Genomic DNA, 19,715 nt, shown 5'->3' on the forward strand with positions numbered 1-19,715 from the left:
GTTAACATAGGCAGAAAAGCCTCAACCTGTTAAGATGCAGCTGTACTTAATATTATAATAAAATCAGCATCTTCCTTAAGGCAAAAATATGGTGAAAATACATATTAATCTTAACATAGCCTCTGAAAAATGTCTAAAAAAATGTCTAAAAATAAAAAAGAAATGGTTAACAGTCAGTACATATTGGAAATAATGGAGGTACAAAGGAGCACTACACAGATTTAGAATTAACCAGATCTGTGTAGGCAGTCAGGTCTCGACCCTTATTTCATTAGAATCTAGCGTCAGGGCCAGAGCAAACTGCAGCTGGGTCTGCTTCAGTGCTAACGCTCCCGTTAACTTGCAGAGTGGTAGTCTTCAATGCTGCCAGAGGAGCATAGAGGCCACTCTGACCCCTTGGTTCCCCTTTGGTCCAAGGAATAGTTCAGGCCAGTTCTTTGAACTAGAGAAAATAATATGATTGAGACCCATTTTTTACCCATTTAGTAACATTTGCTACATCACTTTCTGGTTTGGATAGAATAAGTAAAATATTCTAACATATACTCACAAATTTTAAAAAGCGCATTTTCTCTGGATAAGAACTATGCTTATATTCAGGCGAAGTGAATTTTACTTTCTGTGCACTACTAACCTGTGTGATGATCCTGGTAGACTCTGTACTCCTTACTAGCTCAGATTGTCTACCTGTAAAATATGTATACTAGTGCCTTTGTCCTTTATGCATTGAAAGCCACTAAAGGAAAACATTTTTTAAACTAAGTATAGAGTAATATACTGTACTACTTTCATGGCAGTTAAATTCGATCTTTCAGAAAGAAAAACAAACTAAGAATGAGGTCTGATTGGATGAATTCTAATTTACTGCTTTGATAAATTTTGTAGTCATCTAAGACCTGCGTAAGTGCTGTAGGCACTGCATTCACAATTAATAAGACATTTCCAGATACAAAAATGTAGCATAAACAGACTAAACACATAAGCATGGGCAAGAGAAGAAGCACTCTCATTAGACAGTTGGAAAACAAGGCACAGAGACTAAAAGGCTTAGCTAACGTTGCGCAGGAACCCACAGTAAGGTGGGAATTCACTCCACAACCCCAGAACTCCAGTTCAGCGTCCCAGCCAAATGCTACTCTTCACCAAACAGCAAGCTTTGGTTTCTGCATGTGACATGTAGCATGCACAGAAGCTGCAGGGACAGCTACATCACTGCACCATCACAGCCTTGGGTTCCCGTTCTGCTTTCACATGTTTGCCACCTCCACCAACTGCATTACTTTAATCACTTACGAAGCAATGCTGCAAACCAGATGAGTGTAATGACCCATTCTTCTGGGTGGTAGGAAGAAGAACCACCTTTTAAACCCATTTTACCACTGAAGCCACATTTGTAGGCATCAGAGATAAAATGTAAAAGTTGGATTCCATGAAATAGCTCTGTAAAGTCAATGCGGTTCATTAGGAAATGAAGCTCTGCAGGACAACATCATTCAGCTGTGAACTAACATCAACATTTTTCTGTTTTCCAAGATACTTATTATAATTAGTAACAATAGGAAAACCATGATTGCAAGTTAACCACCGTGCAGCCCTCATGAAGAAAGTATTGTGTGACTGAATCAAGGCAACACAAAACAGCAGTTGGAAATTAAGTGCCTTGTGAAATTTACACTGTTTAAACTAATCAGTTCATTGTGTTAACGGATTCATGATAACACCATCCACTTAGTGCCTTGGTAAGTGAGCTCCTCTAATCCTCCTCCTTTTTCACTAGCTAGCACTTTCTCCAGTTCTATGGCATCAAACTGGGATGTCACAAATAAACGACTGAGATCTAATTACAGAGGCAGAGCATGCCAGGAAAGAAGATGAGCAACATGGGAAAAGACTCTCAGCATTATCACAAAGAGGCACGTAAGGGGGAGCTGGATTGGCAGGGAGTGGGGCTAGTGGATATCAGAAAGCTGCATGGAAAGCACAGGGCATGCAGTTTTGCTAGATCTTCAGCCTTGAGACTTAAGAAGCCTTCACAAAAGATGTTTGAAAATCACTACACCATCACATACACCGATGCTTTGCCGTTAGTCTTCAGAGTGATGAAGAGTACTGCAGTACAATAAGTATCGTAAATAAGTACAACAGAGTGAGGTCAGACAGTTCATTTAGCTCAGTCCACTTATCTGTTCAATGACAGATTCTTAAAATTGCTCAACAGCTACAAAACAAACAGGATTTTCAAAGGTACCCAGACTCCTCTTAGTGACCACAGCAAGGAGGCTGGGTTTGTCTAAGGCAGAACAAAGAGCTGCTGGGTGCTCCCCTCCTTTCAAAAATTCATCCTCAGGATTTAAGATCCTAGATGAAAACTGAGAATTAACACTTTCTCTTTTTTTTTAAATCCAGTCAACACCCAATGTTTGGGTGGTAGTTGATCCTGCAAAGATCTGACATCTACAGTGTCGCAGAGGCACTTTTTGCTTTATGGAACCAAGAGCTTTTTGCTTCCTCTTAAACAACATTTGCTACCCACACATGCATATACATAATAGATATACATAAATGCATACATTTTCACAATATGTTGCCTGTTGAGCTAAAATTAGTTTGTGGCACAGTCTGTCCTTTATCTGTATAGTTAAGTGACAGGACAAAGACACTCATCTCTCTGTGAGAAAACTGCTTGAGAGAGCATAAACAAAATCTCAGGCTATGGTAAAATAGTAGTAACTTCATTTTGCAGAGAAGGGAAATATAAATTATGAAAGATGAAAAGTGGAAAAGCCATCGGTTTAATGGAGGGGACACATAACTGGAAGTTAAGAGACCCCTGTAATAGTTTTCATTTATTCACTTTGCACTAGCGTAAGTTATTAAGTAACACGAAAGACAGAGAAGGATGACCCGAATGTAAGAATGTGCCTCTAAATTGTCCTTAGGATTTTGGGATTATCCTGAGACCTCTCTTTGAGACACCAGGTATCTTCCCTTCTGCCATGATGAAGTAGATACTGTTGCTACATATTTATACAATTTATTCTTGCTTTTAAAATACCAGGGCAATTTTTGAATTCCCAGGGCTAGCCCATACCAGAAGCTCATACAAAGTAACTAACCCACAGAAAATTCACAGCCTTCCTACAGCCTTCAGGTAGGCCGAATTTACTGCTGCTCACACCTCAAAGGCAGAACTCACAAGCTATGAACTCCTGTGAAAGGAGTTTTCAGGTGAAATCCTCTAACCTGCAGGAAATCCGGATAGGTGATAATAAGGTACCTCACACTTGCACCCATATAGCTGGGTTGGTGAACTTCACCAGACAAGATATAAATTAACTCCAGTTAATAGCAACACTACTCCCCATTTAAGAATTTGTGCATGAACATATATGTTGAAGGGGCAAGAGGTTTAGATTAGCAGTTTATTTATCATTAGACTTAGTTTTAGAGTGGAAGAAACTCTTGGATACTAACTTCAAAAAGCTGGGATAAAAATATGTAATCATTGTGTAAACTATTACTGTTAATTCCAAAGAAACCCCTAGAACTACTTACAGGCCTCTACTACAGTACTTACTTCCTTGTTACTTCTTAGTATAAGCAGTCATGACTGCTAATTTCCATGACTAACAGCTACAGAATGAGCTCTGTAAAGGTTACCAACCGAACACTTTTGCACCCCTCAGTTCAAGACAGACGTGGAGAAAGTGGAGAAGGCTCGAGGAGGGCCGCTAGAGAACATGTTCTGTAGGGAGAGACTGAGGGAGCTGGGTTTGTTCAGTCTGCTAAAGAGGTGGCCAAGGAACAATCTAATAGCTGCCTGCAGCTATCTGAAGGGCAGTTACAAAGATACCAGAACACAGCTTTTCTCAGTCTTGCCAGGAGATGTAACAAGGGGCAATGGCCACATAGTGCAGCTTGTAGAGTTCAAATCACGTATTACAAAACCCCCATTTTAATAGGAAGGTGATGCAGCACTGGAACAGATGCCCAGAGAGGCATCTCTGTCCTTGGACATTCTTAAAACTTGGCTAAACAAAGCCACTGCTGACCTGGTTTTGGCAATAACCCTGCTTCAAATGGAAGGTCAGACCAGATAATCTCCAACAAACACTTCCAATGAATGCTTCCATGATTCTAAAATGGTGCATGTATTATACACGGAGAAAGACCAGAACTGCTGGTAGGAACCTTTCCCAAATGCCAAAGACCTACACACTTTCTCATTCCTTGTCTTACTGAATGTTGTGTCAAATCCTTGCCTGTATCAGTGAGAGGGAGCCCACTGTGTCTGACAGCGGTACCTGACTCACTCCTACAAGCCTGCAGTTATTCAGAGCCTCTCAGGTTTCCGTACGGAGTTCAGTCATCTTTGCAATTAGAAGTTTTATTTAACTATCTTGGGATCAAAAGGAAACATTTGTCACAGTGTGCTTTTTTTTTAAAAATCTGAAAGCTACACTGTTGACATCTGAAAATATAAAGAGCACAACAGTCCTAAGCAGTCCTTTAGCCTTAAATATCAGCCATCAGTCACTTTAAAAAGTGACTCTCTATAGGGAAAACAGTCAGTTTAATGCATCAAGGATGCACAAGTTGAGTTTACCACATTAATACAATCTGCACCAAAGAAAAATCTGCCTCAGTCCAGCGTCTTGTCAGAGAGGGAAATTCAATTACTAATTAATTAATTTTCCTGTATTTGGTTGTAGAGAAAAAATAGTCTTGTGCTTAAAAGCATGAGAATACAAATAGCAGACCTGGACTTGAAGCTCCATTCTTTTGCATTCAGCTCTGCTACAAGCTTCCCACATAACATTTTGCAAGTCATTTAGACCAAACTTTGTGAAACAATCCACTAAAGCAAATGCATCAATTTCTGAGTATCCAACTCAATACCAAGGCTTACAATGGAGCTATTGCTGAAGTTTGTTGGAATGAGGGGTGCTTGGATTCTGAATAATCAAGCTGGCTATCCATCATACACATACCTGATCATGCTACTTAGCAAGCTGTTTTGGACCAAAGCAGAATCCATTTGATATTTAATTTCTGTTTACTAACCTATCAATAAAGCTATTCCTATGATAAGAAATAAAGTACAGCCCATAACATTGCTCCCTCCGAACAACTGTTTAGAAACTATGGCATTATCCCATTCTGAACAGCAAGAAGATAAATGTGGCACCTGGAACTGTAATGAAATGTGTCTTTCAGCACACTCTGAATAATGAATTTTCTGGAGTTGCACTGGCTACAGTCAAAACTGCTGCATTCGTGTGGTCACTGATTAGATGAACCAATTTGTTACAGATGGCTAGGCTGTCTTATTGAGATAAATGCCTTTGCTAAGCATGGTCAGACTGCCTTAATTTATTTTTCCTGGGGTTGCTGTTACCCAGCTAAGCGTATAGATTGTTTTACCTGTGCATTTCTATACTTTATATTTTATAAATTATTTTTGTAATCTATTCTTTGTATTTTCAACCTGAACCTGGAATTCTTTGGACTGTAAGCACTGTTTCATTCTATTATTAAAACCCATACTCATCAGGTCTTCTGATTTTGTATTATAATTTCCCTTTTCTAATTTATAAAACAATAAAATTTACTAAACATAGGCTATAACACGAACTCTTGAAACTCCTAAAATGCATAATGGAAGCCAGAGAAGAAAGAGAAGTAGATCATCTCAAGGGCTTCTGAGCTCTATGAAGTATTGCTTAGGGAAACATGAAGTTCTCCTGGACAGAGAGCAGGAAATATTGTCAAATGCCTATATATGACACTAGCAGAATTTCAGAATATGGAAATAACACAGTATTCACCATACAAATGTTACAAGGATTAAGAATATACTTCTAGTCCAAATACTAAGGTAAATGTTGCTTCTTGCAGAAAACAACAATGATCGCAAAAAGGACTCCTCTTTGTCAAGCCTTCCAAAATGTCATCCACCTCTCATAGTTACAGGAAATCCTTCAACTTGTCTGTCTTAGATCCAAAACCTGAGGAAATTTGTAATTTAAAACTGTACTGTGACAGCTCTGACAGGGGAATGTCACCCTACTCCAAAACTAGCAGACATGTTCTATTACTCAAAGAAAAAAGTCCCTGGGACAATCTTGAACTATTTTACACCTGTCAGAATCACCCAGAAGTGTGTACAAGCTGTTTATTCTAAAGTTATGCCTTCATTGAAAAAATACATCTTTAATTTTTGAAGGACTGTTGGTTATTTGTTTACTTCTCAAAGGAAAAGACTGTTCATGCTGAACTCCCCACGGAGGTGATTTCAGGGTTTTACAGGGCTCTGCAGACCCTGTAAAGACCCTGCAGTCATGGAAGGAAAGAATCAGTGTTCTATCTTGGCAAAGATGAGAGACAGAAATCAAAGAGATAGAAGCGTAGGAAAATGTGTGTACTGCAGCGGTGGGAGGGTCTGGGAAGAAGGTCAGGAGAAACTGTCACATACCACTGCCTGTTCTACCCCCTCAGTCTTTGACTCCCCTCTTCATGCACATACTTCAGCACGCTCAAGAGCTTGGGCTCAGATCTGCAACAGCCACAGCCAGAGGAGTGGTGATGGCTCACTGAAAGTTCACATCTGTTTTGAACACTGTGGAGAGATGGGGAAGGGCTGCCACAACTCCCAGCAGCATAAGACAGCACCCTAAATTCCCACCATGCTGCTGTCTGAATGCTTTCTGATGAAGTCACAGAGCCTATATCCCCATCCTAAGCCTCCTGTTTTCTCTCTCCTCCCTGCTACTGGAATCTGCATTACCAGGAGGTGCATCCATAAACACTTTCAGTGGAAACAAAGTATTTCAGCTGCCTTTTGCCAACTACTGGGAGGAGTGGTGTGAAAATTCTGTTGCCACTTTGCACTGTATGGCAGTCTGCCCTGAATGTCTCCCAATGTAAGAACGTTCTGCTGTCCTTACTAAGACAGAAAATGAGGGCTTACATACGCCCAGTAGAGGTGTCTGTTTTCTACTGCCTTTAGAAGATGCCCACTGGAACTGAATTTCTAGAAGTGGCTGCTTTCCAGAAAGAGAGATACAGAAGCACTACTTTCTCTTTATGGCATGATGAGAGGATTATTCCTATTGCTATCTTTAATCCAAAAATGTCCTCTTCCAACTACATCTCACTTTTCTAGAGAAGAGCTCTGTAGTTCACAGAGAAACGACACTTACAGGTTGTAACAATGAGATGGATAGATTCAAGAGCAGATGTCTGAGCAGAGTGGTTTGGAAATTAGTGTTGCAGCATGTGCTGACGAGCAGGCCTTGAGGAAGGAAAGTGGAACATAAGGAAGGAAATATCTGAATTACAACCATCGGCTACCAATCATGAAGCAGCATTAAAACCATTTATGTTTACAATGCATGGAGAAGGTTCAGCCGTTTATGTATGCCTATTCCTCAAAAAGCTTTTGTGAACCACTGATGAGAAAGAAAGATAACTTCTTGCTACACACAGGCAAGGCACAAGCTTTCATAAGAAAAAAAAGGATACCTTGTATTTGTGAGACAGAAAAGAATATCAATAATTGCAGCAGACCTTACTTAGGACATCTCATCTAGTCTATCACATTTTGGTCTCGGAAGTAATCCCAGATATGTAGACACATTTTTCTAAGGGAAAGAATCTTGGATCTCTTACAAAGTAAGGAACAACCACAAGACTCTGAAATCACCAACTTTCTTCTTTGCACAACAGGCTACAAAAAAATCTCAAAACTGATTTGCTGTTGTGCCCCTGCCCCTTCATTCCTCCAAAATTTTCACAGGTATCGGGACCACAAATAAATCCAAATTAGCATTACTAAAGCTGACTCACATATTGCTGAATGATAACGTGCTAAGGGAGAGGTTATGCTTGACGGATTGACAGTAAAGGGGACCACAGTGGCACTGAGTCCATGTTTCCACTAGGGCGATGCTGCTGCAGCTCCCTCCCAGGTGACTGTTGCCGCAGATCACATTTGCACAGCAAACGAAAGCCTAGCTCCAAACGGCATTACCAAGATTTTTTTGCTGCATTACATTATATTCTCCAAGGCGCAGGAGGACATTAGTTGCAAGTTTTATGAGTAGCATGCATTAGAGAAATGAAGTCATTAAATTCTCATAAGCTTTTCAATTTTTCATGTTATATTATTCTAGAAATGCTTTTTGTACCATGGGCATGTACCAGTTATCGCAAGAGCAAAGTCTGACTCTCTTGCTATTTAAGTATCCCCGTAGTGTCTTGGGCTCCCCCTTTCCCTTTGTTTCAAAATATCCTCATTCTACATCCTTATGGCTCAGGCTGATTTTACTAAAGAGACACAAGTGGCCCTGACTGAGACCAGTTTCACCAAGAAAGCTATATGCTTGCTATTTTCTGTTAGTTGCATCTTATTTCGTACCCTGGGCTTTCTGGGTTTGCCTTAATATTTATCACTACAGTTCCTATTTCAGCTTGTATTTCTTTTCTCTGTCTTTGTAATTGAACACTGGCATCTAAGATGTCTTTTAGACTGATCTATTACCCTCCTTCATTGTCCTTTCTATGAACTTATTATAAACAATCCTACCCACTAGTCTTAGACCTTGTCCACATTGATTTATATTTGTCTGTGGACCTCTATCACTCCCCTCACTCCTCCTGATTGTAGTTTAAAGCCTCTCAGATTGTTTTCTTCTTGTGACTGCAAAACCCCATCTAGCACAGTCTTTGTGCCAGACAGAGGGAAGCTTCTAATTTTTGGCTGTTTCTGCTGGTTCCAGTGCCCTTTCAGGCAATTTCTAAGATCCTGAGAAACATGTTCCACAGCTTTTATAAAGACAGGCACAGATCCAGCTACATACTCTTACCTAGAATGCTACAAAACCCTCCTATTTTACTTGCTTAGCTAAATAAAAAGAAAACCTCCATATATTCCAACTTGTACCACAGAAGTGGACAAACAGAAATGTACAGAACTGGATTAGCAGATGGCTTTGTCAACTGCCTCTGCTTTCATGTGAACCTGGCTGGGTAATTAAAATGTGTAAACCAAGATCAATTAGTACATATTTCCCACTGTGCTGAGTTCCTACTCTGTAATCTTCGCTCCTCAATTAGTTATCCTTTCCAAATTAAACATAGCGACAAGATGCAGAATCCTCCCTTAACATATCACTTCATAAACATTTTAATCCTTATGATTAAAAAGATCTTAATATCACAAAAGTGAAAGCATGGACTCAAGAGAAGCCCAGAAGCTACAAATAATCAGGATGATTGATGCATTAATGCACTTCTGCCTTGTCTGCCTTCACTAAAAAGCACTGTTTCAAAGAAATCACCAGCTTCCCAGTGATCCTTATGCCTGAACACCATCGCCTTTTTATGCAGTTTATAGCATAAGTCTGTTACAGTGTGCCTAGGCAAATAAATTTCAGTTGTGTTTTATGTACCAAAGAGAATACTTACAAAGGAATAACTGTAGCTCAGCTTCACAGGTATCAACCTGGTTAAGTCTCTCTAGTAATCTTTTTAAAAATCAAACATACTTTACATCACATTTGTATTAGCAAGGAATTTTATGTGCCATCACATTACTCTCTCAACAAATTTGTTTACTTTTTTCCCAAATGTTTCTATAAAGCAAACTAGTACTGATCAGTGTAACGTAATTAACCCTGGAACACAGTGTCTTAAATAAATCTCATGATGTGCATTGCATGATGAAACTGATGTGAAAACATTAATAAATATTCAGTATAAGAGCTGGTTACAGAAAGCCTCTGGAATTCCAGGCTCATACGCTTAATCCTATAGCCTTCACTGCCTCTCTTTATTTATACAAGCTTACCACGCAAATGATTTTATTTGTTATTTGTAATTGAAAGATAAATCTACTTCAGAGCTCTAGAACTCCATTTCAAAATCAACAGTTCATATTAAAAAGAAAAGAACCCTCAATATCTCTAGCACAGCAGCTGACGGATGTTTGTAGGCCTACAGAATATTTCAGGCAAGCTTATGAAAATGCCCTGTCCTTCCCTTGCCTTTGCTCTGCCCTGAGTGCATTTGGTATGCCATGTTTTACTTTCTTATTTAATAGCTTCTGCATTCACATACCCCTGTTACACTCCAAACTCTTCCCTAAAATGTTTTTCCTATTGGCATGTTCAAGGAATTCCAGCCTGCAGATTCTGCTCTGCACTTATTGTGCCCAAAGAACGTGCACTGAAAGATGAGCTGGAAGAATGCCTTTACTAAAAAGAAACACTTTGCCAAGAATATTGGATCCTGTGTTCCTCTAATAAACAAACTACAGTGCCTGAATTTCCGTTGGATAAGGGACTAAAAGTGCTGCTCATAGCAATATATTAACACAGTAAAGTGCTGTTAAGACTGAACTGATTATTCATGCCTATCTAGATTCAATGGATTTCTACACAAGTGGTCTTGAACACTTTCAGAGTTTCATCTTTCCATTAGTGAACACACCTTTTTTTTGTCATCAGTAATACAAGACTAACAAAACACTGAATTTTCTTCTGTCAGTAGGACCTCAGACAACACAGAGGTGGGATCCTGGTTTTGTGTCCACGTTCACATGCTGTTCTGATGAGGTTGTAAGTGCCAGGCCATGTTCACGAGCAGGAAGTGGCTTGCCTCGACACCTAAACCATCTTTTCATGTTGGGGTCTAAACCTCAGGCCCAGTGCAGGTAGTTGCATTTGGCTGCTTCTGCAAGGACAGAGATAAGGGCAGGCCCCACTCACATGAGTGGGATGGAGTCCTCCCACATGCTGTCCAACCGGACCATACTGCCAAGGTCTCCAAAATAAGAAAATACATCAGCAATTTGAATTTATTACTCATGATGCGAGTTCTTCATAAGAATGGGATTCACTCTAATACTGGTAAATACAGCACTTCTGACAGAACTACACCAAAGCAAAGAATTTGAAACGGAACAACTAGGACACAAAAACAAGAAAAGTTAACACTATTTATGATGCCTTATATTTTACTGGTGGGGACAATGGCAAACCTGACTAATGCATCCTAAGCATCATTATTCAGGATATAATGAACACAGATGCAATGCACACTAATCCCAGCAGACACGTTTTGGGAAAGGAAACTTAAGCCAAAGTGGGTCCTACATAGATGACACTCTGCTCTTGCCACAGAGCTCTCCCCAAGTGTGACCAGACCTCAACAAGTGTCACGCAGCTTTAAAACTATCTCTGGACACACAGGAATTAAGTATGAGGGACAGGAAGAAGCATCTGTGAACTGTTATTCAGGAATAAAGCAGGATTTAGGAAAGTGAAGCTGTAAAGACATGCAGCTCTCTACAACCTACCAGACTTAGTCCCTCAGGAGGCCCCAGAGAGCAAAACAAATGAGAATAAACAAATACCTGCTTCAAAGAGGTAACAACTCAAGTATAAAAAGAGTTAAGGATACAAAAAGCACAACAGACGAATACAGATGGGGCAGGCAGAGTAACAGCAAGAAACAATGAGGAGCAGCTTTCACATATCAGTAGGTTAATCACAGTCAAGTTTTTGTAGGCATGAAAAAACCAGCATTTTAGAGAGGGTTTCAGAGGAGGAAAAATGAGTTAGCATTACAGATAGTCATGTCCAGGACATGCAGCTTATGTCTGAGATGACACAGATGAAGGAGCCAGATGTAGGTTGATTCCCTGTCAAATGCGAGGCTACAAAAGTCTTTAGCAGCAATATTCTGAAGAGATACAAAACAGGCCAGATTACAGCTGCCAAAGCCAAGGAAATGATGTTGCAGTAACCAAGATGCAAAATCAGCGACAGCTTCGATGAAAGCTCAGCAGTACGAACAGACAGGAAAAGCTGTCATGCAGACAGAATTGGCAGGAATTCGATAGGCTGGATGCAGAACTGTGAGCTGAAGGGATTATCCACACTACTCATTCAAATGAGAAAGCAGCAGAGCAGCTGGAAAGGGGGCATCACGGGAGCCCTTGGGCAGAATTAAGAGTTCCAGGTTAGCAATGTTCTGTTTAAGGCAAGACAGAGATATGGGGATGTCAAAGATGCACTGAGATTGTAGGCTATACAAAAGCTGATGGATGTTGAGCACAGAAGCAGATTTACAACACTTCTTACTTGACTTTATTAATTCCATGCAATATTTAGCTTTGCCTAGACAACTACTTAACTTTTCCAGAAAGGCTGGGCTTTACATTGTGAACCAGTGACTGAAGCTCTTAGTATTTTTGTTCTCTTACAGCTATGTCACTTGCCAGAGATTACTCAAGCAGATTTCCACAGCTCTTTAATATTTCACACTAGTAATTCTCAGCTTAGACTAGTGGTTGTACTTCAGTGCGTTTCCAGTAACAAAGTCTCCACCACTGCCTTTTCACACTTTTCTCTACTCGATGCCCCGATTACTTTTACGACAACAAGCTCTCATTTTCAAGATGCTTGCATGTTCCAATAGCTAGCAACAAGAGTTGCAACTTCTGATTCACCTGTAGATACTCGTTTGAGGAACCTGTTGGATCCAGTAGTAGGAATCTGAAAGACTGAACAGCAATGCAGAATTCTCAGTTTCCTGCACTTCTTTCTTCATCCCCGTTACTTTAAAAAAAATCAACCACGTGTCAAGTAAATATCAGTTATTTCCCTAAACTCTTATGCTTTCCTGCAATTGATCACACACCCCGAGTTAAAAGCCTTGTCAGTCCTTGCTGTTTATCAAGCTTGCCGATAAAAGTACACAATCACAGACACAACCACAGACACAGACACTAATTAAAACAACATTCCATTGTGCCACAAATGAGAAATGCCAAGAGATCTACCTTACCCTGCCCTGCTCCTTACACAGCTCCCAGTTCACGAGCACACATGCACACAGACAGCAGGCAGACAACAATATACAAAGATAATGAATGGGTCTCTAGTGTTTCAGATTTACCTACAACCGTGTCCTTCCATCAGAACTTTAAGAGTGTTTTGCTTCTGGCACTAGCATTAGCAATCCCACAATAAAGACTGTTAAGAAAAATGTTGCTCAACATTAGAGATAGTTAGAACAGAGTTAGAAAAATCCGGGTGCTTCCCAGGAACACTCTGCAAATTGCTCATAAAGTACTAGATATTTTACAAACTGTGCATCGCATAGCTACTGCCAATGGGTTATGCAAATCTCTGGCCAAAAATAGAAAAAACAAAACAGAAAATGAATATCCTGATGAAAAGAAGAATGTGTACATCTCCTGTATTAAAGACGCAAACTGAATTTGAAATAAAGGACATGCATACGGAAAGTGCACATATTGGGGGGAGGGGGATAAAAAGAGTTAAATGCAGATAAACCTCTTACTGGTGAAAATAACATTTGAATTTAATTTTATATCCAGACTATCTGGTTCACAGTCTTTTCATTCCTACTGTGGGAAAATGGAAACTGGAGAAAAAGTCCCACCATGAAGGTTCTTTGCTTTCCCTCCTCTTTCTTTTTTTTTTATTTTAAAAATCTGTGATGACCTAAACAAAATAACAAAACAAAACTGTGTCCAGTATTTTAAAATCATCTTTCCCTTGGGTCTCAAAACTGCATCTGTTCCATGCGCACTGAATTCGGCAGGAATACAGTGTACAAGATGACTAAAACATCAGAGTCTGCAGTGAGGGACACCAATAAATAAACGAGAAAAAGGCATTTAAGAGGTGAATACATATGACTTAAAGCTACTGCTTGATAGAGTTAACTCCTCTTTCAATGCTTCTAGTCTGACTCTTTTTGAGATCATTTTTATACAGTTTATACTAGAGCTAATTGTCCCAAATACATTTTATCATTTAGCCTATCAACTGTAAAGGGGCATTTCTACGTTCAGCCTGTAACCTTACCTTGTAGGCAGCTTGTCTCATAAACTGTTTTGCAGGCTGCTTCCAAATAGCAGGCACTGTAATGACCCATCTTACTTCAGTGTTTTCAAAGTCTGAGCCTCCTTGGTCACTGAGCTCCTAAATAAAAGGAAAATACAGGTGAAAGCAAAACGATGGGTGTCAACTTTATAAGAAAACATTCTTTTCGGCTGGCTCTAGTAACAGTAACTTTGTCTTTTCAATTTTTTTCCTGTTACATCTATGCTACAAATCAGAATTATTGCCAACCTGTCAAGAATGCTTTACTGTGACAAAACCTGGGATTAGGGTTGATGTCTTCTCAAGGAGGCCTATAGAAAAGTTGACTGCTTAACATGAAGTAGAAAAATCAGTTTTTCCAAAAGCAACTCATGCACTGCTGAATATTACAGAACGTTTACATACATTCTTATTCACAGTGTGGGATCTGCTGTTAGCTTGAAGAATTCACATTTGTTTCTTGATTAATACACAGAAAAATATTTGAGGTATCACTGATGAACATTATGTTTTACAATTTGGATTTTTCAATGACTTCTTTATATACCACTTACCTTTAAATCAATTTTTTACAACTCAGTTAACAAGGGGAAGTTACAGTTAAATCCTTTTAAAAAAAATGACTGATTGCTCCTTGAAAACTTTGCTTTAAGCACACATTCAAGACTAGTTTAGTTCCTTTATTGTCCTTTTTTTTCCCCATAAAAAGAGGAAAGTCTGTATTGCATTTGCAAATTAGGTGATATATTGACATGTTTTGGGAAAGGTTCCAAGCAAAATGTCATTACCATATGTTCTATCTAAATTTCCATCCAAACAGAGAAAGGTTCAGAAAGGTGAACAACAGGCCTTTAGAATGTAAAAAAATGTTTCTGAATGTGCTGTGCCAAGGTGTTGTGTTTGTTTAGTTATGCTGCAGTTCAAAAATCCATGTTAGAAAAGTAGTACCTTTACACGGCACAGGACACTAGGAATGGACAGATTACAGTCCAAAGTAACAGTTCATTTACATCACTTGTCTAATTAGTTTCAGCATGCACTCACAAATCAGGGATTTATTTATTAACATCAAGAAAGGACGTAGCCCTGAACAGGCAGCACAGCAAATATATGGGATTGTACCCAACAACATTCATATTCACTAAGAATTTCCGAAGACCATGCACGGGCTTAAGTCTGTGACAATCCACAATCAACCCCAAAGTCTAGTTAAATAAGTCTTTGACAATTTGAGGAATTTGAGTTGTAATGGTAGGATTGTTTCTCTGTAGCCATAAAGAAAAGACTGAGATCTCACAGGGAATAAATTACACCCATTCAAAAAAGTAGGTTAGTTTTTAACAACAAAGATATTTTAAACAATGCTTGCTTGGAAGAATATTCAGATTTGACCCAGCAACTACTATGCTTCCATTGACATTATAGTGGTGCATTTGAAGCCAACGTATACTTAACTCACATTTGACTGTTTACACGAGATTTCAAATCTCAAAAAATGTTTACTGGGGACCTGTATTTCACAGGAGAATACAAAATACAATCCTGTGACCCAGGAAGAATATTACAAGAAGTGAGTATTGCAACATTTCAAATGGCAAATGGAAAATAAAATCTATTTTCCCTACCGATGCCAGGCACAGTAGGAAAAAAAAAAAAAAAAGGAAAAAAAAGAAAAAGGCAACATAAATGGAGGCAGTCCATCAGAACACAGTATGAATTTACAAATTAAACCTCTAACAGATGTCCGTCTTATTTTTGGTTCTCCATAATGCTTGTTAGATTTTCTGCATAAACGTGCATTCAGTATCAGGGCAACCAAGTAACACAGATGACATCAAGTTGGGTGGGAGTGTTGATCTGCTTGAGAGTAGTAAGGGATCTGGACAGGCTCTACAGAGGGATCTGGACAGGCTGGATCGATTGGCTGAGGCCAACTGTATGAAGTTCAACAAGGCCAAGTGCTGGGTCCTGCCCTTGGGTCACAACAACCCCATGCAACGCTACAGGCTTGGGGATGAGTGTCTGGAAAGCTGCCCAAAAGAGAAAGACTCAAGGGTGTTGGTCGACAGCTGGCTGAACATGAGCCAGCAGTGTGCCCAGCTGGCCAAGAAGGCCAACAGCATCCTGGCTTGTATCAGGAATGGTGTGGACAGCAGGACCAGGGCAGTGATCGTCCCCCTGTACTCGGCACTGGTGAGGCCGCACCTCGAGTGCTCTGTTCAGTTCTGGGCCCCTCGCTACAGGAAAGACCTTGAGGTGCTGGAGCGAGTCCAGAGAAGGGCAACGAAGGTGGTGAAGGGTCTGGAGCACAAGTCTGATGGGGAGCAGCTGAGGGAGCCGAGGTTGTTTAGTCTGGAGAAGAGGAGGCTGAGGGGAGACCTGATCGCTCTCTACACCGACCTGAAAGGAGGGTGTAACCAGGTGGGGGTCGGTCTCTTCTCCCAAGTAACAAGCGATAAGACAAGGGGAAATGGCCTCAAGTTGCACCAGGAGAGGTTTAGATTGGATATGAGGAAAAATTTCTTCACTGAAAGGGTTGTCAAGCACTGGAAGAGGCTGTCCAGGGAAGTGGTTGAGTCACCATCCCTGGAGGTATTTAACAGACATGTAGATGTGGTGCTTAGGGACATGGTTTAGTGGTGGGCTTGGTAGTGTTAGGTTGGACTCGATGATCTTTCCAACCTAAATGATTCTATGACTCTATCTCACAGCACAAAAACATGAAATTCACCCCTGCAAAGAGTCAGCACAGGGCTAAAACACCATAGCCTAACTGCGGCTCTTTGGCACACATCCTACCGTTTAGCTGTGTAAAACAGAATAAAGGAATGCTGTGCAAAGGCACCTTATGTTGGTTTGGGTAATGGGGGCTATATATCTATGCTGGTGCAGAATTCCACATAGGTCAACATACTGAACCTCTTAGTGCAATCAAGTGGCCTGTACAGATCATTGCACTGGCATAATTACACTGTTTCCACCAGGTTAACCAGCAGGTCATCTTTGCACAGACTTACAGTGAGATTCAAGTCACTAAATTAAAAATGAGCTTTTAATAATCTTTCTATTACAAAATAAATCTAGCTCATCCAACTTCCCTCTACTTAATCAGTGAAGACAACATCAGGTTGGGGCAGGAGACACCAGTAGATGCCCATCCTATTGCGTTTCACATGAGAGAGAACCTTGCATGAACACAAAACAATCCATCATTCCAGCAGCAGAAGTGTAGGGGACCAGAACAGGATCCAGTCTCAAATTTAAGTCCTGAGCTTCAGCTCCTGCATTTTCAAATTTTCTTTTCAAATCAACATTTTTTCATGAAAAAAGCAGTAGAAAACATTTAGGCCAGTAAGAAGATATTCAGAACACTGCATCACAGCAATACATTCCTATTTGTGAATCAAGCTTCCCCTGTGCAAAGGGAAATCACTTCAGGCTATTGTGCGCTCTCCAGAATCCACAGCCTGCCTAGAGTTTCTACAGCTGCCTTGCTTTGTTTACATCAAATACTACTGAGGTCAAAGCTTGGCGAGGTTAGAAGTGTTAAACTCACATTTAAACCAGTTATAAATACAGAAAATCTAGATAAGGAAGGATTACCCCACCTTTAATGCCTGTTCCTTAAAGAATTGTAGAGCGTAAGCAAATATTTCAAGTGCTTTGACTTTTTTGCCATTTGCAGCTGTCAGGTCTGTCTCCATGGTAAGATTCTACATGAAGGAAAATAACTGAAAGTTATTAAAAGGAAAAGGTAAACATGAAATTAATTCCCACTGCTTGAGGAAGGGAATTCTTCAGTATCCACCTGGTTAGGAAAAAGTGACAAAATTGTTCTGAAGAGGATCTAACTCATCACTTGAATTTCCTGGAGCATGACATTTGCTGCTTAATTTAGACTGTTTTTAAACAGCTACCATGTCTACAGATACCTGCAGACGGAGAAATATGGATTAAATATTTACAATAAATGTATCTGTAATTAATTGCAACAAAGCTGCACGTGCAAAATATTTATTCCAAGTTAAGAGTTAAAATCGTAGATTTTTGGCTTTCCACTAACACATAAATCCAGAAAACACCTCAATACAGAAAGTTCTGGCTAAGTCCCAAAACTCTAGAATCGATTCAAGACAAAAATATAATCAGTAGGAATAACGTCAAATTAACAACATGATTTGCACTTGCAGTTTTGACAATGAACTCTGGGTAAATTTACTCTTCTGTGCTAGAGTTCAGTATGGCTCTTATATTCCATTTCTGCTTTCTGATTAGATTTATAGAACAAGCCAACCTCATGCAGACTCTCTAGACAGCTATGAATTTCACCCAGGAAAATTAGGACATGAAGACCTAAGCAAAGCAGGTATTGAGCTTCTAAAATCTAGAAAGAAGGCTGGCAAAATACACTTGCCAAATGCAGTGAGAAGTAAAATGAATCATGTTAACTGAAGAGTTTAATTTACTTTATTTACTCTCTAAATTTAGAAACAGAGCTGCTGCTTCTAGTTGACAATCTATAGGCAAAAATCTACTATTGTGCACAGGAAGATAATTTGAGTAGCAAATGCACAATTATCCAAGACAATTGGTTAGTACTTACACCAGTGGTATGTAGCTTCATCTTAAACTTTTCAAAATACAACCAGTGCTTTGACTCAGTGGGATCCAAGTCATGGTAGAAATCTCTTGCTGCATACCCAAAGCTATGAAACTTTCTCTCTGGTGTTAGGAGAATAGTGGTTGGTGTCTTCTGATTGGATACGCCTGGATCTCCACCTTCCCATCGTCTATCCAAGAAGTGAAACAGCTTCAGTAAGTGATACTAATGTTTAAAGCACTTAGAGCAGCAGAAAAAAAATAGTATATTGTGAGAAAAACAACGTGGTGGTAGATTGCACAGACTGCTTTCTCTTCCAAAGATACTAATGTCAATCCTTGTAATACCAAAATCACATATTTTTATTCACATCCAAGAAAAGAGGATTGCAATTTTCATTTCAGATAATTCAATAAACTTTGCAGTTTGTTCTATAATTTTTAAGGACATAATCATACTCTTTCTTTGACAAGAATACAGGTTCCCTGAAGTAAGCCATATACAATTAACAAGGCAACAGTTTTGCACTTAAATTATCTAATTAAGCGTACGCATGTAATAAATATTGTATGGGAAAAAATCAAGTAATTATCCAAGAACACTACTAATGAAAACCCAAATCTTCAAAACGAGTGGCCTATCCAATTATCAATCAGACTCCATGAATGTTTACTTGTACAGGGTATTTTCCCTATTTTGAATTAGGGACCTGTTTAAGTCATTCTTCTGAGCACCACCGCAGAGAAGTCGATTAAATCCCTGTTTCTGTCACAGAATGCTCTCTGAAGCAAGACAAGCCAGTTCAACCAACATCTGATCATGTGCCTCATTTCCTGGACACCTGAAACTCTGAAGACATGCCTGCAGATGTTCAGCGCTCTGTGTTGTACTCTCTACTCATCTGAAGTTGATGGATTTTGTGTTTTAAATGCCCAAAATCCTGTAAAAATTTTAGTCTATCAAAAATAAAGCAGAGTCCCCCAATCCTCAAGTATCTTACAGGCACCAAAACACTTCCCCCACTACTGTACATTAAAATGGTGAATAAAACTACCCTATCTTACCAAGATTGTGAGCGTATCTTCAGGAAGATCCAAGAAGTACAAAAGTATGAAGTTGAAAGCAACCCAAAGCTTGTTTCACAGAATGGATAAGGAAATAAATAAGAACATCAAATACGGAAACACCCAGCAGCA

The 19,715-nt window shown here is 39.6% G+C and overlaps 1 protein-coding gene across 1 annotated transcript in view; it reads right to left on the reverse strand.

Annotated features, from left to right (window-relative positions):
- HSPA12A (heat shock 70kDa protein 12A) overlaps positions 1–19,715 on the reverse strand; it is a 49,648-nt gene that overhangs the window by 14,571 nt on the left and 15,362 nt on the right. Inside the window, exons 4-6 of the mRNA XM_009706476.1 lie at positions 18,523–18,709; positions 17,528–17,632; positions 13,902–14,018 (exon numbers count right to left, since the gene is read on the reverse strand). Of these exons, the coding sequence (XP_009704778.1) occupies positions 13,902–14,018; positions 17,528–17,632; positions 18,523–18,709 (409 nt within the window). The remainder of the gene's footprint in view (positions 1–13,901; positions 14,019–17,527; positions 17,633–18,522; positions 18,710–19,715) is intronic.

The sequence above is a fragment of the Cariama cristata genome, unplaced genomic scaffold, assembly GCF_000690535.1.
Source record: "Cariama cristata isolate BGI_N322 unplaced genomic scaffold, ASM69053v1 scaffold4808, whole genome shotgun sequence".
Lineage (NCBI taxonomy): Eukaryota > Metazoa > Chordata > Aves > Cariamiformes > Cariamidae > Cariama > Cariama cristata.